Source organism: Halyomorpha halys, unplaced genomic scaffold, assembly GCF_000696795.3.
Source record: "Halyomorpha halys isolate HHAL.00 unplaced genomic scaffold, Hhal_1.1 Scaffold1239.1, whole genome shotgun sequence".
Lineage (NCBI taxonomy): Eukaryota > Metazoa > Arthropoda > Insecta > Hemiptera > Pentatomidae > Halyomorpha > Halyomorpha halys.
In genome coordinates, this window is record NW_027112118.1 from 205158 (window position 1) to 230513 (window position 25356).

The following is a 25356-nucleotide window of genomic DNA, read 5'->3' on the forward strand; positions in this document are numbered from 1 at the left end:
ACATAAATAAACAAAACCATATTTATTTATTTTATGCCTGCAAAGAACAACATAAATAAACAAAACCATATTTATTTATTTTATGCCAGCAAAGAACAACATAAATAAACAAAACCATATTTATTTATTTTATGCCGCAAAGAATGGTTTTGTTTATTTATGTTGTTCTTTGCTGACCGCACCCCCCGACAAACTTCTCCAATCATTAATCTACGGTCAACTATCTACACCTCGTAATCTATTTAAAATTGTATTTTCCTGTTCATAACGAAATTTGAAGATTAATTTTGCTAAAATTATTGATAAATAATTCCGTACAATGATGTTTCAGATATAGTACACAGTATACATATTTCAAACAATCTTCCCTTCAAAATGGAATGAGCTAAATAAATAGAAGTATGTACGGAGCATTATAATATGGCTGTATATCTACTCAATAAGGGGTGGCTGTTAAATTACTGAATTCCATTTCCTAGACAATAAGCTATTGGGAGGGCCTGATCAATTTAGGGCAGGTTCTTGGAGTTGGAGCCCATCTCACTGGGACCTCTAACTGTTCTCTATTACAATTCTCTTCTCATTAAATCACTTTAATTACAATAACTTAATATTGTACTCAATAATAATCATTAGTTATAGCTTATAACTGTGCACAATAACCAAACAACTTACAATTATAACAACTTACCTCTCTAAGATATATGTCTCTAAATTATTAAATGATCAATACTTTATTGGAAGTTTTAAAATATATGAAGTCGAGTTGTATATTTTTACTAATACATCGAAGATGAAGAAAATTGTAGTATCATGATTCTGCAATATTTAAAACAGGATATAAAAGTGCATTAAACTGAAAATATAGTTTATTTTCATCTCATAAAATGACTGTATTTTATAGTTTTGGTTTTGAAAATCATGATTGCTTTGAAAAATCAAAATACCTTTGAACGACACAATTAAGACAAGATGACAACAAGAATCGAATCACGTTCGATTTTTTTTTTTTTTTGTGGAAGAGTAATTTTGTGGATTAAAAATTCGACAATGTTTACTTTCAATATTAAATCCAACTTTTTACTGATCATTTTTACCTTAGATTTTCATTAATTATTATTTATTGAAGGTGTCAGTCTTTGATTTCGCCAACGTAAAAACAATACTATGTTTTCCTTTTATTTATTCTGACAATATTTGAGGAAAGCACTGAGCAGAAACTGCTCCGTAATTGGAACTGTACATCGACTGTCGGAATAGAAAAAAAAAAATCATGGTATCTACCGAAGCCGAAAAACCTGAAATACGTGAAAAAAATCAGAGAATTTTATGAAAAAACATCAACAGCTAGGAACTTTTAGAAAAAACAAAAATCAGGGAATTTTCTAAACTGAGTGACGCTAGCCCAATTTTGTTTTCATTAATGAAAATCATTACTTATCACAACGAGTAGTATTTTTCATAATAATCAGTAATCAATATTGTTACAAGAGCTCATATAACTCCTCTATATACTATAATACAATTCAAAATATACATAGAAATGCAATCCTGTATAAAATAATTAAATTATTAATAATTAAACGTCCATTAAACATAGTTATGAAGAATAACAGAGCAAATATTAATATAAAACTTATCGGGAACATAAAATTACAGTATCAATTACAAGACACTATAATTACAATATTTATTTATATATTTGTTATGTTCATCACGTATAGGTTAAGATAACTATAGATTGCAACACCGAATAGCCACTTACAGTGTAGCCAGTTTTATAATATAGTACTAATCCAAAAATGAACAAAAAACCTACGTTCTTATATAGTTGTTGTACATATATATATATATATATTTTTTTTTTTTTTGGACCATATCATTAAAAACTTTTGGTGTCTGAATAAACCATTAAACCATTTTTAGTTATACGAGTGACCCTTGTCTCTTATCTCTGCGGATAATGTTTCAGTCCGATTGTTGGCTGGAAAATAATTTTTTGTAAATAAATGAGCCATGGATCACATGCCCTACTCGGCCACACTCAGCCTTTATGAAGTCGATATGGCTGATAAACCTGATGATATCCTCCCATTTCCATATGAGTACTGCACCCAAGACCATTAAATGTCGAAAGTACATTCCATTTTTTCAACCTACTGGCCGACCATCAACAATAATGACTGACTATAAATGACAGTAGTTAACCAACTTTCGCTTCTGATTTATTTTGAAGAAAATTCAACACAAACTGAGTCCAAGACAGAAATACTATTTTAACCAATATACCTAACTTCCTTTACAATATCATTTGGTATGCTGAATAGCAACTGACAGTAATCATTAATTCAAGGGAATTATTGGGATTGATGGTTGAATGATACGGAATGGAAGCTACGCCGGTTTATCAACATTATATAAGACTGGAACGTGAGCCTCGTGCCCTTTGGCAATATGCAATTCTGATCACGTACTAAATAATCTGAGGCGCAGAATTGGCGTCGAGTCTCCCCAAGCTAAATTTACCATCGGCTAGTTCTCAATAAGTCTCTGTTTGTTCAATCTGACTTGAAAGGTCTTCGTGCTTGGGCAGATATCTGTCCTCGCTGAATCGCTTCAAATTAACTTCCTTGTCAAAGCCACCTGGTTTCTTAAAATACCCTCTAAATGCGTTTCTATTCGTACCTCTACAAATATCTTTTTCGTTATTTATTTTCCATTTATGGAAATGTTAAATTTTTCCACAGTCACTCACGCACCATGACACCCGCTCAGTTTAAGAACTGACTGACGAAGTGCATAAAGCAGTTATTCGAGTCCGGAATGCAGGGCTTCTGTGATGAAGGGGGTTCAAATACATTAAATTTCTACCTCATTGGACGGAAACTAAATAAAAAATTATCCATTAAGAGGGATTTTCGCTAAGAAGGGGTTTCCGTTGAGGGAAGATTCGTCGTAGTTTGAAATTAGAGACCAATATTTGCTCAGTTCTGGGTAGAACCCTGAATATTTTTGGCAGACACCAGAAGTATTCAAATTTTCATCTAAATAAAGTTACAATTTCCTATAATAATGGTGCAATTTACTGAAACTTGATTGATTTTATCGCAATGGAAACTAAAAAGATTTACTTCATGATTTCAAAAAAGAAAATTGTTAATCGGAATAACGTTTCGGTTTATGATAAATCGTATTCTGAACATTAAGATTTGCTGTTTTATTAAATTTTAATAATAAAACAGTAAATCTCAATGTTCAAAGGTATTCGTAATTATAAAAATTGAGACTTAATTTTTAATTATTTTATAAATAACTATTCAAAGATCTCGAGTTTTCGATAGAAAAATTAATATTGGAAGGATTCTAAATGGGAATGAATGTTGAAGTTTTAGGTTAGAGTAATTTTTGAAAAGCCAAACTTTAGCCTAGAAGGAAAAAAAAAAATGTTTTTAGAGAAGGACCCTTTCCAGCTTTTAGCCCCTCCCCCTCTCCAAATCTATAAGGCTATAGCACTACCCTAATAGAAACCGTGAATATTTCCCCCCCTTTCTTTTATACTTTCAGGTCTTTTGTTTTATCTATAATCTAGGTTTTTTTTCATTTCGGCTTGATTGGTATTTTATCTATAGTGCCAACAGTTAAATATTGAATCAATTGGAACAACGGTAAACATATGTAGGTATATATATTGATAACTTGTTCCTTGGCTAATGATGATATATGTTCTTGAGGCGGTGTTTCGAGACTTTATTGTTCTCAGGTCATTAGTTTTATAAATGAGTATTATATATCACAGTGTTAAAAATATTAAATATAAAAATAACATTTATTTTATCAATATATTGATATAAAAATCAATATTTGTTAGTTCGTATTTTATGGGCTAACTGATCTTTGATAACTGTTCAGAATTTTTCCGGGAAGGTTTCGGCCTATTCCCATATTTCCGGGGAAAAAAATTATTAACAATACGAAGTATTTTTGGCGCCTAGCTCCAAATGAAAGTATACATTTTCTTCATGGTTACTATATGCCAATCGCTTTGTCTCTATCTGAAGAAAAATATATTTTAAAAATATTACTGATTCTATTAAATGATTTGTTATTCACAAAAAAAAAAAAAACATGAGGATTTCAGTAAAGTAGTTCAAAAAAATTGTTTTATGAAAATCAAATTACATTTTATAGCGTCGTTTAAAATCTTTAAATACCATAAACTAGAAATTTTTGAAGCTTAATTTATTTGCAGTACTTTTTTTTCTCCTGATGTCCAGTGTTCCTGTAATTGTTAATAACTTCTTTACTCTTTATGAATCACTACATTAATACAACTGTTAAAAAGCTAAATGTTTGATCTTTTTTCCTATATTATCACCATTTAGATTTAAGGGCGAAATATTGGCTTCAAAGTAAGAAAAATTTTTTAAACGTTTTATTTTATAATAAAATCTCCGGTTCTAATTCTTTCAGTGCAGTTTAAACCACTCCCAAGTTTCGTAAAGATTCGTAAACCATCCACTCACGCCCTCCGTGGCAGCCTTACTTATCTGACTTTTCAAACAGATAATTATAGTGTGTAGGTTGCTGGATGTACCTCATGTCACAATCTTACAAGAAGAGATCGTAACACAAAAAAAGCCATCCTTCCCGAACAGACATCCTCGCCCCTTCAAGACCTCCAAGGAGCGATGGTCCTATATAATTTTTGAAATATTTGCTTAAAATGAGAACATCAGACTTTAAGATAGTTTAATCAAGCAATATTAAAAAAACCCTTGAAACTGGAAAATGGCCTGAAGTTATTTCTTGATTTGTATTATATAATGTTATGTACTGTTATAAACTAAATAGATACAATAAGCAATTGTAATAGTTAGGTCTAATAGTTATTACAGATATAAAACGATTGACATGACTATGAAAACAATAAAGTCTCAACGTTTTCTAAATTAAACTGTTTCATTTTTTTTTGTTAAATTTATTTCTGTGTATTTGTGATTATTTATTAATTATTTCCAGATTATTATATGGATCCCGCGACTAATAAAAAGAAGAACAAAAAAATTATATATTTATGGAATTCATATTAAGCAGATTCAATTGAGAAGAAAAGTCCTCTGTATTATTACAAAGCAATAAATATTCCAATTTATCTGTGCAGATTCCAAAGGGAGTGGGTGGGGATGCTTTTATGTAAGTTAAGCTTTCACGAGATGAAAGAGGCTTTCGGACCGGAATCTAGCGAAGGAGCAAAGGAGAGGAGTCTTATGAAAAATAGGCAAGGAACTGAATAGGCTAGGGCAGATGTTCGGTTCGATAAACCCAGGAGGGATAAAGAATGTTCCAGGGAATTTCCGTTTGGTATAATGCTGTTGTAGGAGAGGAATGAGACGCCAACTTCCGATAATAAGCTCGTAGTGCCAGCTTGTCAATGAGTTAATTAGCTCTAATTAGGTTGACACCAGGGATGTCGTCGGTGCAAAGCCAGACAGCCGTACCTATCTGCAAGTTTTGCTATCGGGGTGTATTGCAGATTCACCATGTCCTAACTGAATAGAGTGACGTCATTATTTGAAAACATAAAATGACCTTTTGGATCATACCAAAATTATAAATTAACAATAATAATCTGCACACATGATTAGTAGAAGAAACTCCAAAAAATTTCAGTTATATAGATACAGGACAAACTGAGTTTAAACAGGTAGAAAGGTTCAAGTAATTAAGGTCTCGGGTAACTGGAAAAAATGAAATTCATTAGGAAATAAAGTCAAAGTTAAGGCTTTTACTATCCATAAACTTAAAAGTTAGAATTTACAAAACTATTATCCTTTCGATTTTTCTTTAAGGATGCGAAAGGTAGACAACAAAGGGAGGAACATTGCCTTAAGGTTCTTGAAAATAAAGAATTCGGTAAACTATTTGGACAAAACAAGAATGAGTTAATAAGGATTTCACAATGCCAAATTGCGGAAAATGCGCCCGGGAAATACAATTCAGGTGATAAGGATCAGTGCAACGAATTAGATGGGCGTTTAAGTTTAAGGGCGTATACCTGAAAAGTTCATAAGCACTGAGTCGATGTTTGAGCGCCCCAGGGGTAAACCGAATCGTAGGTGGCAAGATTGTGTCATAACCTGATCTTTTGTAATTGGGTTTGGGCGGGCGTCATAGGATAAATGTGTGTAGACAACGATTGGTGGTATCGGCATCGAACCTTCGGGATCGTTAAGCCTTTATTATTATGTTATATCTGCAACCAAAATTCAAGCTAAATCTCTCTGAAATTTTCTGATACGCCAATGTGGCATTGCACCAGCAATGTAATACTGCATTATTTACACATTCTTATCAATCTATGTTAAGAGTATGTGGGTTTCTATATATAGGGAGAGAAGATTAATTAAAAAATTTTGTTTGGATGAAAACAGGAAGAATATTCCTTAATGAACCAGTGATATCCTGTTATGACATCAATACTAATTATCAGCTGTCAGAATAAATTAACCAAAAACTTATTGTTTTGTTTTATGAAAACCATGCCAACAAAACCAAATGGTATCATAGTGAGCGATATTCATTTCGAAATATTATTCACTTGTTTATAACTTGCAAACTGTATTGAACTTTTGTGTCCGATGGAATGTTTGCTCGAAAACGTTTTTACTTATCTTGTATGACAAGATGAATCGATAAACTTCTTGTACATGGTTCCGAACAGAGTTCAAAATACTGTTTTAAAGTCCCCGTTAGGTATTGTTAAATAAATATTTTCTATTTAGCCGTAAATCTACTACATATCTACCTGGAATATCCAAATATCCTTAAACACAAGTGGCTTTCTATTACCTCATTAAATAAAAAAAAACAAGCATATAACATATCTTATTATATTACTGTCAATTTACTTATAAATGATTTAAGGTGAAATATTAATCTTTTTACTTTCATTTGGCAGACAAACAGCAGGAGCTGGACCTACCAGCCCTGCGGGTGGAAGAGACAGAGCCACGAGGAGCCACGGCGAAGAGGAAGGAGCGGGGACCAGGAAGGGTGGTGCCTATGTCACACATCTCCGGCGTCAAGCGGCCGCTCACCCACACCAATTCCTTCACCGGGGAGACCCTCCCGAAGTACGGAGTACAGGCGCCCAACGAGGAGGCATTAGGAAAGGTAAGAGAGAAGAAACTACATAATAATAAATAAATACTTGCAAATTTTGACTGTCTAAGGGGGAGAAGATACCTCTTTCTGTCATTCATATTTGGGTCAGTGCAACTTCGTTATACACTGCAAGACAGTATTTTTTTTAAACATTGATAGGACAATACTGCTCAGGGTAATCCTATATTGGACCCGATCCGATCAGACTGATGGAGGACGACACTAGATGACTACAGTTCCCGCAGTGCACAACCAACGTTTCATAAAGATCAATATAATGTTAAACATCCCTAATTATATTAAATAAATGATGCGTTGCATTCCAAAACCAACCTATTTAGTCTTGAAATTTTTATTTTTGTATTTAATTAATTAACAGTTGGTTCTAAATCACCAAAAGATAAATTTTTTTTTCTAAAATAGTTAAATAACATTTAATTTAACTTTTTCGGAAGGAATTATTTTTTTAATTAAATTTGAAAATAGACTTAAAATTAAAAAATATTCCTGATTCTTTTGAAGGGCGGACATACTATCCCTAATAGAACAATTTCTCCTTAATTTTTTTTTTTTTTGGAATTTAAATTCCAACTTTAGTAGAATGTAAAGTTCCGTTGATCTCATAGGCAAGGCTCATCCCTTACGAGTCTCATCTACAAATTTGTCATTTTTTCCTTTCCTTAATATAGCTAAACTCTGTGTTCAAATTTTCAATAGAAATTCCCTGAATTCATTCAGCTGGATGCGAGTAAATCATTTTGTTATAGAAATTTTAATTAGCGTAACCTTTTATAGATTTTAACGTTCAAGAAAAATGATTTCTCTTTTTTTATTAGTTTTTGTTTTATTTATTAAATATTTATGACAATTAAACATTACACTTTAGGGAATTTGCACAGTGCTATTGCTAGCCCAACGACTATAGGGAGGGGTTTTTGAGTCGACCTCCACCCTACTTCTCCCATTGCGTCACCCCTACCGGAGGATTCCCTTCCATTGTAGTATCTATGGAAACGAGGGGACAACTCACCATGATATTCAGAACCTCCCTAAGCCACAATAACCCATACCATCCCAAAAAAATACAGAGCTCATCAATCTAATAAGTTGCATCTGAGGCTTAGAACAAAACAAAAATATCAATTTTTAAAGATTTCTAGATTTTTATGTAACGTTGTCTACCAAAGATTAAAATCATACGTACAGTAAAAATTATTGTATCCAAACGATCATATTTTACTACTTAAGCATGGGTCTACGTTGTTTAATAAAGACATTTTAAACTAAAATCTAAGAATCCAATATGCAGTTTGTATGATCTAAAGAGTATATCAGACATCAGTAAATTTTATGGACTCGTATCAATATAGGGGCTGAAGATATGTTGGAACTTTGAATTTTAAACCTAGTGATCAGAGAAACATTGTTTAAAAAATATGCAAAAAGTTTTAGAATTTAATTTGTCATAGATCAATAAATTGTTCAAAAAATCAGTTAAAACTTTGTAAATATTAACTGTAAAGTACTTTTTTAATTTGATATGTTAAATTGATTCTTATTAAAAACTATGTCTTGAGAAATATTTGTTATCTAATTTATTTATAATCTTTAAAAATGGTAGCTTCCCAATATCCCTTAAGGCAAGGAACCACAAAAGTTTATCGATATTATGGATCGCAGCAATTTAATTAACTAATGAGTTTTTTTAATTATTTCTTTCAACTTTTATGTCAATACAAAATTCGTAACTTATTTTCCATTCCGTTAAAAACGTTCCGTAAACATTTTTTTTCGGTGTACTGAGATCTCCATAATTTCTTCATAAATACTGATCACTCCTTGTAAAGGGATATATAATTCATTGCCTTCGAAATCTTGAGGTTAAGATAAGACTGACTTATAAAGAATTCGCCTGCTAGTGTTAATATTTACTTGAACCGGTATTGCTGGAAGCAACCAGCTCATCAACTCCTAAGCCCTTTGAAGAAAAGTAGAGTAGTGTTAGTGAATTGAGCGCTGAGTGGATGATTAGTTGCTAAGAGCACTTTCAAAGGTTTGAGTAAACGTTTCAGTTTTCATCAAAGCCCTTCTGGTGTTACTTTTGCTTTCACTTCCTACCTTCCTCAAATTGGATCCCCTACTTTTATGCAGAAGGAGCTCCAATTGTTGTTAACCATTTTTTCAGTTGACGTTACTATTTCCGAAATGACACTCTCAGGCTATCCAAGATATTATTCTAAAAATGCTCACTATGGATTTCTCACACGGACGGAGTTTTAGTTAAGTGAATAATGCTTACTATTGCTAATCATACCTCCGCTCCAGAAGAATAATAAAACTACTGCAATTTTGTTGTTAAATTGACTTTATTGTCTAGGCTGGCTCAAAAATGCATTTTAGATCGATAAATACTTATTCCATTTCACAAAATAACCTGAATGCTGTTTTTGCCATTATCGTACCAAAATAATGATTTACATTTTTTGTCATTACAGACTAATGTTTAAGCTTACAACATAGCCCTCAAGAAAACAAGTTAAAAGACTTAATTAGCCTCATGATTCCCTTTTTCTACTAAGCCTGTTAAGACATCCTTAAATACTTTTAGTACCAGTTTTTCTATAATTTTTTTTAAAGAAAACATAATTTTTCGGTTCAAATAAACATTTTTGTAACGTATTCTTCATATGTTTAGTTGCTTTCCTATTACGCAAAAAAATGTAAAATTTGTGATATATTTTCAGAAATATGACGTATTCAGAACACTGGTGTTTTACATGTCACTTGTTACTGTGAGGTTGGTATTTATTATTTTATGAATTAAAATGCATTGGAAGATGCAATAGTAACTCACTATGCCTATAAATACTATTATAAAATAATTAAACAAAATTCTATTAAAACAAATTCGAATTATTTTTATTTTCATGTATAATTTCAATTTTTATAGTTGCGTCATTATACTCCTGGAGCAGTAATATAATAATAAATGATTGCCTAATATTAAAAGTTATACAAAGCGTAATCATATTTTCCTAAACTCTATCCTCTTTCTTTGGCAAAGCTACGTAAAATACGTAGGTTTAACTTTAGAAAGATCTCTCACATTTACACAACATACCAAAAGAAAGGAAGATAAAAAAAAATTAAGTGTACCCATATTTTAATAAAAATGCAAATTAAGCTCGAAACATAAATTAATTAGGTTTACAACAGTTTTTCACTTATGTCTCACCCTTTTGGAGTCCAGCATTTTTAACTAATTATAGAAAACTGGAAAAAATTAAATTTTATTTATAAGAATAAACGATAATTACCCTCCCTGTTAGTTAATATTGTTCATTTATTTATTTATATAGTTTTATTCTGTGAAGGATTTTTGTTTAAATTTTTCCTCCTTCAAACTTGATATTTTGGAAAATACCTTAATTAAATACAGTTTTAATAATATGTAATTTAATATTGTTCGTTTATGAGGATGGGTGCCCTTAGCCATGTGAAATATTATTTTTTTTATTGTAAATTTGTAATTAAAACGTTTTTATTATAATTATTATTATGATTGAATTATATTGAAAGTGGAAGATCTATATTTGAATGGTGAAGTATCTGTAACACCAATGGATTTCTTTAATTCTAAAAAAAATATTTATTTTTTTAAATTGGTTTGTTAAAATGTTTACATGTATAATTTTTTTAACTCACTGAAGAATTGGTTCTTAACTTTATTTGATCTCAAATCTCAGACTTGAAAATTATAATTTAAAAAGTATTAACCTTGATTTGGGTGCAAAACTTTACCGATCACGTTGATAGAAACAACGTTTTAAGATCTTTTAAAATAAATTATAACGTAGAATATTTGGTGTGAGGAAGGGTACTTTCACTGTAAAATTTATCAGGCTAACTAATTTGCGGAGCATGTACTGATGTTAATGCAATCGAAGTAGTAGCATTACCGTGGATTAATGTGAATTTGCTAGGCTTAGTTACAAGTGAATCCCTAAAAATTTAACTGACACAGTTAACAGTTTGACCGAACATAGAGGGAGGATTCTGTGAAGGCTGAAGTTCTAGCGTGAGAGATTTTAATGTATATTAGTATATTGGCATCGAAGCTTCGGATTCGCTAAGTTTTTTATTATTAATTCATTCATGTTTTATATATTCATTCCTTGTATGAGAGTAAGTAATTAATCAAAAATAAAACTAAGTTTGGATCCAGTATCTCAACTTTCTTTGTATTCTCCAACGTTTCGGGCCTTAAACCATTAGCAACGAAACCTTTTTTGCCCAAGTTGATTCATCTTCAAAACAATTATACCCTAAAATTAGCATTATATATTTATAATAATTAATATTAATTTACTAAATATATATTAATATAATAACTATATATTAAGTTAATATATCGTATATTTTATATTTGTATAATAATAATACTGTTATATTTAAAATATTATTCACTTATATTTATCGATGGTTAAATAGTATAACGTAATTAGTATATAAGTTTAATTGATTAGTACATTTTTTTAAAAGATTAATCGACTTAGTCATACATACCTGTAAATGGAAGTTTTAAAGTTGGATACTTCAAGTTTAAGGCTTCTAGGAAATTATTTTACGGCCCAAATTTTCAATTATCGTATTTAACAAATACTGCGATTCAAGTTGATAGATATCTATATTTAAAAAAAATAAATAAAAGTTGTAATTTCCTAATCTTATGCCGTAGTTACTTGAATATTCTGTTAAAGTGAAAACTGAACGAAGGGGTTGAAAATTCACCTAAGCTTATAATTTAGGAAAATCTCAGGAAAACTCGTTGACGATAATTGCGGAAAGACGGGACTAAATCCTGTTATGACGTGATGGTTCTCCAAGCTGATGGATGGATGAGGATGGGAGTAGATTCCTCCTCACCTGGAGATGTGTTATCGCATCCATGATTTAATACTCAGCCTAATCAACATGCAAATCCTAGGGCAGTGCTTTCCTCCTCACAAATTATAGACGAGTCCTAACGATTATCTGCTCATAACAGACTTCTCATAGACCTTGATTATATTAAATCACAGAAATGTTCAGCTATTATTTATAGGATGTAATAGATATTAGTTCACTAACAGAATGTACTTTTGTTCTTACTTATCATCTAAAGCATCTCACTGAGGACTGACATAATGTTTGCAGACACAATATTCTGCTTCTTTTCTTAGTCAATTTAATATAGGTCCTTAAAATAAATACTATATATTACTATGTTAATAAAATCTTGAAAGGAAATAGGTCTCGGTATAATTACGAATAGAACTAAAACTAAATATATTATAAACTGCAGAAACGCTTAGCATTTCTTTGTTATCGATATTGCATGAAATATTTGAACAGATAGTAAGGTTTAAGTATTTATGGTTTACCTTAACTAGAAAAAACGAAATTGATCAGGAAATGAAAACAAAATTAAATGTGGATAATGCTTGTTATTTTTCAATTTCGAGACTGCTTAGCTTAGCGTCTCTTTGCGTGTCATGTGTCTATGAATGCAAAACGTAGTCTCTTAAACAAAAGGTAAAACAACGTACGCCTTAAAGTTTATGGAAATAAAGTATTGCGTTAAACATTAGGACCGAAAAGGGGTGAGTTAACTGGAGAATTTTGAAGACTACAACATGCCGAATCGCGTGAACTGTACTCGGTAAATTAATGCAGGTTATAGGATTGCTGCGAATGAGATGTGCTTGTTGGGTTTAGTAACGAACGAACTCATAAAAATTTAATTAATCCGGCAAATAAATTAATTTAATTTAATCCGGCAGGTAAAAGTCCGACGTGTAGACCGAAACGTAGGTGTAGTTTGCCCAATCCTCCGTCAAGACTGATCTTGTGGATTTGGATTTGGACGGGCGTCACCGGGTGCATGTGCATAGACAGGGTTGGTAAGGAATGAATCACTACAATGCTAATTAGCCCTGAACTTTTAAACGTTCTAGAGGTAGACCGAAACATGGATGGGAGGATTGTGTTAAAGCTGAACTTGAAGGAATTTGGTTTTGACCCAGACAATGGTTTGGTGGCATCGGCATTGAAATTTCGAGTTCGCTAAGCCTTTATTATTATTATATTTCTAGAGTAAGAGGTCTAGAATTTTATACTCGAGTGGAGTCAGAGATGTGGGGTTGGTTTTTATGTTTTTCGTCACACTTATAAGGGTGGGGTTTTATTTGTTTGTTTCTGTTTTTCTACATCTTTTTATTATTTATTTGATATATTCGATGTGTACTTTGGTATTTCATAAGGACTTTTTTTGTCCTGTTGTTATAATACGTAAATATAAGACCAGAAGTGCTATTTGGTGATTCGGGTAATCATAGGTCCATATCCGATCTGATTTATATACTAAGAATTCCAACATTCTTTTTAAACCTAATTTATTTATTGTTATTTACAACTGTACATTATAATACATTTACTAAATTTGATCTCAGTTAAAATGGAGTATTACAGGCGTGCAGAGAAACCACCCATCGGTAGCACTCTAATGAAGTTTTACATTAGCATGTCTCGTGACCATCTTCTTTTCAGGCGCCTCGGAGGATTGTCAGGAATGGAAGAGGAAACAAGGTTAGAAACTAGTGGGTTTGGGTGGTTAGGGAGTTTATAATGGAAGGAATGATATCTGGTTCGGGCCAATGATAGTTAGATCGGTTACGTATGGAACATTAAGGTCTTTATGTATGATTTTATTAGTAACAAAGTAAGGAGCATTTAGGATTTTACAAAGGATTTTGGATACGAGAGGAATTCGAAGGTTTAGTGGAGCCCCAAAGTTCAGATTGGCCTTATTACGGTCATTTAGATCAGTCTTTTGTAATGAATTAGAAGTTTAGACCGTTTGTCCAGTAAGTGCTGTAATACTCGTAATCGACGTGCAGTTTCTTGTCTTTTCAGTCTTGTATGAGGATTCCAGGCCAGTCGTTTGTCCAGATGTAGTCCAAGGTAGAGAATCTGTTCGACAGGGGTAAGATCTACGGAAAGGTAATTTAATGTGATTTGTTGGAATTTATTTTAATCCTCCAATTACGACACCATTGTTCGAGGACTGTGATATGGGATTGGAGAATTTGGGAAGGAATTCAAGCATAAACTTATAATTGAAAAAAAAAAACAGCTGAGATTAAAGTTATATATATTCATAAAATAAAAATTGCAGCCTTACGTTTAAACGAAAACTCAGGTGTTGATAAATAAAAATATATGCATATACATACATACAAAGTTTTTAAACAACTTTTTATTTCACTTTTTTTAAAGGGAATATACCAGAGTGATAGAAATTACAGGAAGATATTGCTCTGTATCCCTCGTATGGTGTATGAATGGGCGGGATTGGAGGCTTAGTGCTCCACCCACATATTCTCTACATCTCCCAAAGCCCTATCAAATGAAATCTCTCTGATGCAGATATAATTCTATCTGTCGACTGACTTCAGTGTCCTAGACTCAAACATTTACCCATAAGCCAAGTATTCATAACCCTCCTCAAAGTTATATTTCAAGCTCCATGACTTTACCAAGTTTCGTCTGCTATTCCTACCGCCTCTATGCACACCGCTTTCTACATATACGTATAATTTTCTAAAACTCCAGTCATTAGACAGGTGAATAGAACTTATTAACTTCAAAATAACAGACCGCAACTTAATATGGACTTAAAACTTGTTAAACGAGGAAGTTTTTCTAAAAGTAGGAGATCTGTTTTATGGTAGGTGGTTGATAAAAAAATCGAAAATAATTTAGAACTTTACAAAAAAAAAAAACTTTGCGAATTTTGCCGCTAATAAGCCTTCAAATGGTTTAAATGAAGATTAATTCTCTATAGATTTTATGATACCATTGTAATCTGGAATTTCTTCTTCATTGTTGCATTTTAATTTTTTTTTCTTTTAAATATGCAAGTATATGCACTTAACGTCAAATTTGCAAAATAAAACTTGGCTAACTGGTTCTGGTTGCACAGATTCGTAAAGATTTTTGATCAACGGCTTAAAAAAACAAAAAAAAAACAAAAAAAAACGCGCCAATCAAATATGCAATTGCATAAAAATCCGCCTCTGGTTATGCACTATCTCTGCTAGTCGTATTTAGTCTCTTGACGTGAGATGTGCTTCCTTTTTTCTGTATTTATGAACTCTTATCTTGTACTACCCTATTCATGTCTGAATCGGTGAAGCAGTAAATTAATTGTTATCTATTGCTATTTTAGAGAGCTAAGACTTTGTTTTAAAACTTTCTCGAATTATCCTAACAAGCATTTTAAAAAAAATGGCCGTTTCCAATCAACCAAGTTTTTGCTATAAAATAAAATTAATACTCAAAAGTATAGTCCATTGTTATCTACTGTAATTAAACATCTGCTAGTCGCTGATATCATTTTGGGATGGCTGTCAAGGAACTCTCGGACCGCAATTTCAACTTCCGCAAAATTATCAATTTTTTTCCCTTGAAGGATATTGTCCATGGATCGAAACAATTAGTAATCCGGTGGTGCGACGTCTGCACTATAATATGGTTCATGAGGCAGGAGTTCGAACCCATGAAGTTCATTTAATTTTCCTTTGGTTCTTCTTATATATCTTATATTTATATATTTATTATCTTGTTGGAATAAAACTCTTTTTGGTTGATCAAAGCAGAATAATGCTTTGACAACTTCACGTACAATCTTTCCAGTTGTTCGCAGTAGAGTTCAGAATCAATAGAGCATCCGGCAGGAACAAATTCGTGATGAATTAAAACTTAAGAATTCCAAAAAAACGAAAAGCATGGATTTTTTTTTTTAAATTGCCCTCTTGCAGTAACCGGAAAAGCAGTTTGACCGCGATTTAACCATTGCTCATGGGTATTGGATATCTCCAGTAAACCAACTCATCACCAGTCTACTGCTCTTTCCCACCTTCAGCCTTGGCAATAGATGGCAACTAACATATCTATTGACACACCACACTCCCTGACCTGCTCGCGAGTACTTGTGGACGGATTTGACTCAAAAGCTTCCTGCAGAACCTTATCAATATCCATTAATATCGCTCGGAGCCCTTCTTCCTTTCCAATGTCCTATATTCACTGCTAAAGTTTTCAAACCAATGCTGCGCAGTACACTGGTCAAGGTCGCCTTCCCCTTCATAATTAATAATTTCGCGAGTTGTTTCAGCGACTGTGAACTTTTTTATCCAGTAATAAAATTAAAATTAGGAGAATTTCAGAGGACACTATCATGTTTCTTCTTTGAAACAAATAACTAAACTGAGGATTTTTTGAAGAAGTCGAATGGGATTAAACAAGCTTAGATAATGCTCTAAAGGGATTATTAAGTATAGCTAAGTATTAAAATATTTACAGTTATTTGAAATTTTGAATTTGATAAAAACGTTCATTTTTTTTTATACACAGCTAGTTTATTCCAAATTTGAATTGTTTTTAGTTAATTAAAAGTTACAATCTTCATATTCATTGTAGGGGTCACAAAAAATATATACATTCCAGCTGTTTCAGAGAAATCCGTCACGGGATTGAAACTCTTTCAGGAGGAATTCCAAATTTCCGTTGAAAGGATTGGAGATAATAGAATCAGCGATAAAAGAGGGGCTGCTTTGTGTTGAGGGAAAAGCCTCATCGAATCCTGCCTCATCCGTAGAAAACAAAATTTTCTTCGGAAAGGCCCCCGACCTCTTGAAGATACAGGGCAGATGCCCAATCTGGTGGACGCTAAGTGTATTATTCTCGATAAAAGTCCGCCGCCCGCTGCGTTCTCTGTCTGAGTTCTCTACATCTTGTCTATTCTGACCAATGTGTTCCAATTTGATAGACTGGTGTCCCTGCTGCTTTCTGTGAAGCATACGCTACGCCACTGGCGATCATTAACTGTTGATAAGAGCCACTTATTTGTGTTCTTCACTCCTACTATCTTTCCCATGTATTAATCCGCGGTCGACTATAAACACATTACAATAATAATAGTTATACTTGAAAGAACATTTGAGGTTTCCTAGTATCTGACGGTGCCACATAAATGGTTAACAATTAATTTTTATATGTATATTTTCACTTCCTTGAGACTAGTTTTTATTTTCTAAATAAAATAATTTATATCCAAGTTAAATCTCAAAAAATTCTTTATTCTTTCTTTAAAAGTACAACGTTTTGGCCATCATCATTGACAACATAAAATATAAATTTACTCCTCACATCCAATAATTTAACTTTTTGCTCAAATCACCCTATTTTATCACTTTTCCATCAAATTTTAAAACTTTTAATTATATACAAACTTAACTGTATTATTATTTCTTTACCACACTATAACATTTATTTATTTTTTTGTCACACTATTAAATTAATTTATTTTTTTTAATAATTAATTTTTATTTATTCATTAACATCATAAATGTAGCTGCTTGTTGAAATGGTTCCGAACGAAGGAAGATTAGGTAAATTTCGTTTTACGGCTTTGTTGAGAATCTCAGGGATTACCAATTAAGTAGATGTTTCTCCTTCAACCTTGTCGCGGAACGTGATTGGCAAAGGGTCACATTACGTCACACAGTGGGGCCAATTATTATGAAGCCTGGTCAAAATACGAAAAAATCAAAAACAGAATTTTTCTGTGGCACTAATGTAGAATCATCACCCGGAGTTTGCCGACATTAACTTGTTATACAACCTGTATATATGGAATGTATAGTAAATGAAAATAAAAAATAAACAGTGGGAAACTTTTTTTTTCACAAAGAACATTTTTGTCTCATGGATAAATAAGTGTCTATCGTAAATATCGCATAGTGGCTTCAATTATTTCTCTGATTTCTGACATATTTGTTGACAAAATGAATATCATAAATACTATAAAAAAAGTTGTCAACTGACAACCAGCGAAACGGTCCCTTCACGTTCCCTTCAGTAACGGCGTAGTCTTGGGCTACAGCTAGACTATACCACCTTAGCTGGACTGATATCAACACCTTATAATGCAACAAGGCAATCAAAGGGAGAAAACTCAGTAAAAGCATATATAATACATTTCATGTATTATATATGTATGATGTACTAATTTATTTTAATGAAGGGTACGAAGAAAAAAAAATGCCAACTGACCAACATTAACAACTACTCTATTCACTCAGCGTGCTGATTGGATTCCCTCATATAGAGAACAATTTACGATCACTCTTGAACTCGAGCGATAAACGTGAATTACAGTCCAGCTAGCGGAGCGGCTAGATGAACCTCCAACAGCCCTCAATCCGATTAAGGTGGGAATTAGGGCTGAAGGTTTAGTTATATATTCCCTTGAGGGCCCTTGAAGTTGTCCTTTATCGCCAGGTCCCCTGTCCGTATCCTGGCAGTCCTAGCCAACTTACTCTGCCTAACTTATCCCTTCCATCGATCCTCCAGTTGCTATCTTTTACCCATACCTTTCCTGTAACTTTACTCATATCTTCATGACATGAAACCTAAATATTAGACTCGAAAGACAAAAGCCCAACCCACGATACGGACAACTACTAATCACTTCACCTTTCGGCAGATATTCTCCTTTTCTACAAGTCAATTTTCAAATCTGTTTTCACCTACAATCATGAACTCTAGAGAGTTGATTGCTATTTTTTTGAACATCACAGGCGTCTAATCCATTTTCTTCAAACCTGGTCTAAATGAATTATTTATTTATTTATTATTATTATGAATTAATTATTTATCACTATGACTTTTATAAAAATACTCATAATATCTTTCAATCCTGTCCTAACTTTTTATACTCTTTTATAACTAAAATAGGAAATTAAAAAAAAAAAACAACGGCCCGTACATACAAGCATAAGAGAGTTAAACATATATTATTATAAAAGTCATCAATAATTGTCTGTATTTTACTTTATTTCAAAAAAATATTTTTTTGTTTTAATTTTTTTTTTTATCAAAATGTAAAAAATTGTTACAAGTAATTTAGTACAAAGAAAAATTATTTGTATAATGGTATAGTCCGAACCAATCTAATAATTACTGTACGTACTAATATTTATGAAATAAAAAACTTAGTAAAAAATAAAAAGATCACCATGGTTTAATGCTAAACGTTGGCTCATTAAAATAGTATATTTCTACTATTTGAGTTTTTCTTGACCGCACCCGGACCATATTCCTTTCATCATTTAATGATTTTCATTGAGCAGATTAGTCACACATTCTCAACTACACAAATTAAGGAAAGTATGGCGATCTGAGTGAAAAAAAAAAGTTTCCAAGATCTCATTTCATATTGTTTATGAAGAGCGGTAAAAATTAAGAAAATGACCGAAACAGATTGTGTTTTACAGGCTGTAATACATTTTGAAATTTTGACTTACACTATATTATCCACCCTTCCTAGATAGTTTCTTTAATCCACTCTGAAAAACAAATGGATTATTAACTATCAATGGATGAAATTTGAAAATGCGAAAAGTATATAAATTTGAGAACCTACTTCAAACTGAGAAAATCGTTATTAAATGAGATGTCACTTCTTCAAAAATTGTATGAAAAGGGCGAATTTCGCGGTATAATAACCATATCTACTGGAAAACTTTAGTTTGTGCTTCCCCTGTTCACCTATTAGGTATAGTAGCACCTCAGGATTAACGATGTAAATTCCAAAATATTTAAGCCCTGTAAATATTTAATCTGTTTCAGACATTCCCCGACTTATACTACTTTTCTCGCTCTCTAGATTCATGTGTGGCCCAATAGGGCAATTATAGGTTTTATAATTTTCGTTACTCCATATTTCTAAAGACGCATTGGTCTCCTAAAAGTCTGAAACCGCTATTGAAGAAACTTATAGGAATACAGTGACAGCTATCTAGGATTCAGAAATGCGAGGAGTTTCGTGAAAAACATTTCCGATGTGGAACCAGAGAAGTCAATACATCAGCCATTGCCCGAAGATAACTTGAAGTAGTCTAAGTAAATCTTAAACTTTTGCCAACTTTCTTTACCGACTACCGTTTCTTCCCCTCCCACCTTTATTTCTCCTTCACCTAAAATTATGTTATTTCATCTATTATAACGAGTCCTAATATAATAACAGAGTACACAACAAACTAATAAAAAGACATAGCAAAACTGAAACTTAACTTATTTTTTTAATTTTAATTAACTTTCATATATGAATATGTGTATATATGTACATATGAACTACCAATTGACTTATCAAGCAAAGCACCATTGTACGTTAAGAACAAAACCTTGCAACTACAAATTCCAACATACGAACTTACTACAAATGTTTTCATAAAAAATCTACTGGCACGCTAAAATAACCAATTATTAGTACTCTCATGCCTGAGAACAGATGGAGGTGAGTGAAAAGAATATGGATGAAGGACCTGCGAACAAGACAAAGTGATAATTCTTTCCTAAGTCAGAGAAGAAGCGACAGTGGGTGATGTTCTCTTTCATGTCTTACAAATAATTTTTTATTTAATGTTATAGCAAGGCAATCTAATGTTGTCAACTTTGCATTTTATAGGTGTGCGTATAAATATGAAGAGAAAAAAAAACTTTCTTAATTATTAAAATGAAATATCATTGTAGTTTTTAAATAATTTATTGGAGAAAATGGTCGGGGGTGCGGTCGGCAAAGAAAATCATAAATAAACAAAAAAATGTTTATTTATGCTGGTCGCACCCCAAGACCATCTTCTCCAATCAGTCAGTAATCAACGGTCAACGGCCAATCAGTAATCTACTCCTCATTAGTTTTTAAATAGTTGAGGAAGTTCATAAATAAAAAATACAAACGTTTTATATTTACTACAGGTTATTAGTGTTGTTTTTTCCCTCCTATAAGTTTTTTTCTTTAATAAGTTCCTTCTATTTGTTCCCATCAGAATTGTTTTCACCTCTCGCACAACAAAGATTATAAGGGTGCAAGGGTGTGAACAGAACTCACTTTATGTAACCAAGTTTTGATGTCATTATCCAGTGTGACAACAGTACTACATTCACACTTCTTATCTCCATACGCTCTATAGTATCATTAATGTTATACTCTTGTTTTAGACCCTGGCTGAGATCGACAGGTGGGGCATAGATATCTTCAAGATCGCCGAACTATCAGTCAACAAACCCCTCACAGTCGTTGCCTACAGTGCATTTCAGGTATGGTTTCATTTTATAATTAAAACTTTGATTAGTCTTGAGAAAATTTTGTTTTAAATGTTTTATTATAACTAAGCAGGTTTTCATCTTTCGATTCATCAAAAGTCCAAATGTAAAATATAATTATTTAAATATTATGTGATTTGTCAGGTTTTGCATAATGTATGGCAGTTGTGAAAAACTTAGTTGACGGTATTAGCAAAGAACTTAAAACATATCTTTCAATTAATTCTGATGTAAAACTGTTTGGAAAAGACGAAAGTAAAAAGTTCACCTCTCCTTGGAAATGCTAATATGGCCCCCTTACATTTTTAGGTTTATAGCAAGTAACTCCTGAAGTATCACCAATTAAACTAAATTGTAAATTATGATTTAAAAAGATTAAATTTTGAAAAATTCGGTACACAGCAAGTATGTGTGATGTTAGATATTAAAATGAAACGTATTTTAGCTTATAATACAGAGTTGGGCAAAAAGTAATTCCAATTCAAATTCAAATTACTGTAATTTAAAACTGGAAAATGAAATTACAATTTTGATTAGTAATTTCAACAACTTGATGAACCACTGTAATTGTAATAATGGTCCAAAATTACAATTACATGTTGAACCCAAAGTTATGGCAATTACATTTGACTGTAATTTGCAATTGTAACTACTTTGTAGCCAACACTACTATAATGTCCATTATCAATTTTGAGCTGTCAATTTAAATTTATACCTAGAAACCCATACAGAATGAATTGATTTCAATCTTTTGTTTTTTATTGAGTTTCTTATATTCAGAAGTAAAAAGTTTCATCTTTTATTTTTTTCTTTCTCCGTACACCGTCTTCAAAATTATGTTTTCTGTATAATACTGACTTTTTTTCTTACAATAGTATATTTTTTCAACAGTTACGCGCATTTTCTGTTTCCCTCATTTTTTAACCCCTATTTCCGTTTCTGTACACTATCATCAAAATTATATTTTTTCGGACAATAGCGTATTTTTTCACCAGCTAACGCTCATTTTCTGTTCAATGATGCAAATGATCCAATTTTTCACCTGCACTAAATAACAGGTACAGTAAACATCTTGTAAGTAAGTATTGGACTATTTTAAGTGCTGATCACCAAAAGTTCATTTATTAAAAAAAAAATCGCTTATTTTTCATTTAGTGGTCAATATCTTCCTACCCACGTTACTAAAAAGGTATATAAGACTTTTTTAAGCAGAATAAATATATTAAAGGCTTTAAATATAAGTATGGGCTTTGATTGAACTCTTTACGTTAAATATTTTCCAAAAATCAGATACCACTTTTCAAATACTAATATTTTTTCAAATAGCGAGGAATATCGTTTTGTGAATGTATGTTGGTAAATATGTTCTTAGGAAGATCATCATTATAAAATAATTCATGTTACACTTAAGGAGTTCCTTTTTCTTTTTTTAAGGAGGCTTCGAATTGAATGTATATATATATTGTTCCTCATTGTTTGGAGAAAAAAAATATTCGTTTTTTAATAAACCATATCTCCGTAATAATTTAAAATAACAAACTCTATTAGTGCTCAAATTGAAGCTCGTTAAACAAACTATTAAATAGCTAGTAATATTTCAGACATTTTTTTTTATTGTAGGAGTTATTGGTAATAAACCTAAAAATATAACGCAGCCTTTAAAAAAATCCCTTATTAGACTTACCCAGGAAATGGTAAACATGTTACCCATCATGCTTTCAATCATTTTTTACATAAATATTAGTTTACACATACTTCAAGTTACTGCTAAAATTTAAAATACTTTTACTGAACTATTAGGGTGTGAGCAAAAGTATCTTTTCAGTTATGGCAGCTGTGAATCAGCTTTGGTCTCTAGAGATCCTTTTTGGGCACGCCCAAGCTCTATAAAGTGCATACCTTTTATCCAAGAAAGGCAAAGGCCTTTCAGTGGCTAGGAGAAAAACCTCTGCCGGATTCTGTCTTTGACTATATTTCCTTGTATAACTGTTTTTTAGGAAATAGTACTTTATCAAAAATTTAACCAAAAATCCTTCATGAGTTGTAATATATTTTTTTTAATTACTTAGTAAGATTTTTTTTCATTTTAATTGTTAATAGTTAAAATGGAAACATATGTAGAACAAAAATGATAGAATAGAGATGGCCGATCAAATATTCAACTATCAGATAGGGGTAGGTTGACATTCCATTTCCCAGCAATTGACAGCTTAAACAATAGCCTGTAGCGGATATTATTTCTTAGCTTAGGGATGGCTAAACTAAAAACATAATCATTATGTGGAAATGTTTCATTATTTTTCCTTATTATATGATTTTTAATTAATTAATGAATAAATTAATTTAAGTAACTGTTGTCTTTCACTATGTTCAATGTTTCAATATAGAAATAACATATTTATACCCAAGTATAATTTGACCCTTATAGACTTCTTTTGAACATGTTACTTAATCAACCTTTTAAACTAGTATCTATTTTCAATTCCCTTCCACATTCATTCTAAAATATATTAAATCATGTAATAATAATCATTTCTACATCTATTATAATTACAATAATGTCATAAATACATTTATTTCCTTTTTAATACAAAATATTTAATTATAACATTAAATTAAATTTTAAAATAAGTCATGGCAAATTGAGTTGTCTATCATTACTTATTCTTGTAATTTGGTCTTCATTTTAATTTCTTTATAACTTCTAAATGAGAAATTGTCAATAGTTATCTGAATACTTATAATGTTATTCTTCATAATTATAAAATATAATATCTATTTTGGTAACCCAGCCTTCCTTTTCTAGTTGGCATAGAGTAGATAATTGAGCTGAATTCAACAATAGTAAAAAGAACTTGTTCTTGACTATTCATTTTAATGTCATGATTTGCTTACGTCAATATTCAAATCTATTACACCTTATCGTCGCTTAAGCTGTGATATCTTGTTACAAAAAAAAAAATCAACAAAATGATTTTGATACTTTAAAAACTAATTAAAAATCAATACATCATTCTACACATATCTAGTCTCAACCACCACTTTGTAGGATACCTATATCATTTTTTTGTGACTCTCAGAATTCTTCTGAGATGAGTCTAGAATGAAATATCATTTTTTTTTTTTTTTTTTAATGGCATTAAGTTAATGGTGTTCCTAATTTGATACTAGTAAAATTTTCAACTGAATTCCACATTATACAGCATATATTACTACAACACAGTCCATAAATTTGTAAAGATATATGAGGCGTTGATAACAACAGTTTTACTTAGTATTATTAGAGGGTAGTATTGAATTTTGGATCAATAGGAATAAGAAAAAAGAAATAAATAAGAAACTCCATTGATAAAGCTCTCGGTCGTGACCTTACTGACGGAATACTAATACAGAAATAATTGCCCAATTAGGGGCAAGGAAATTTCATTGAAAAATAAAAATCCACCCTCTTTTATCCAGTGCCCTCTTAGTTCCTGGTTTTTTTTTTCTTTTTTTAGAATCACTAGTGGTTCCTATCTTCCCATGCTGCCTGTCTGAAACCCTTATTTCCATTAGATGATAAGGATGAATATTAAGTGAACAGTTAAATAGGATCGGTTTAATACGTTGTATGTTGGTCTGGTGGTATTGAGGGTGAGAAAGAGAAAAGGATCGGTGGATAAGGTTCTTAGCAACATTAATAATTTGGTGATAAGGGTGTTGAGAAAAATAGTTGAGGAGTCTACCAGAATAAGTGGGTTTGGTATACCAATTAGTGGATAGGGAGCCATCGGAATTTCTGATAATAAGTAGGTCAAGAAAAGGGAGGGAATGGTCAATTTCACCTTCAACAGTAAACCGAAGACGAGGATGGTAGGAGTTAAAGGCTGATAGGATCTCGGGGATTCTGTCAGGATTGAGGACCAGGAAGAGATCGTCCACTTACTTTTTAATGAAAATTATGTCTTGTGAGAAGAGAGGTATTATAGAGTCGAGAAGGTC

The 25356-nt window shown here is 31.7% G+C and overlaps 1 protein-coding gene across 1 annotated transcript in view; it reads left to right on the forward strand.

Annotated features, from left to right (window-relative positions):
- dnc (phosphodiesterase dunce) overlaps window positions 1-25356 on the forward strand; it is a 104895-nt gene that overhangs the window by 73804 nt on the left and 5735 nt on the right. The window contains exons 4-5 of the mRNA XM_014433640.2: window positions 6959-7173; window positions 21271-21369. Coding sequence (XP_014289126.1) covers window positions 6959-7173; window positions 21271-21369 — 314 coding nt within the window. The remainder of the gene's footprint in view (window positions 1-6958; window positions 7174-21270; window positions 21370-25356) is intronic.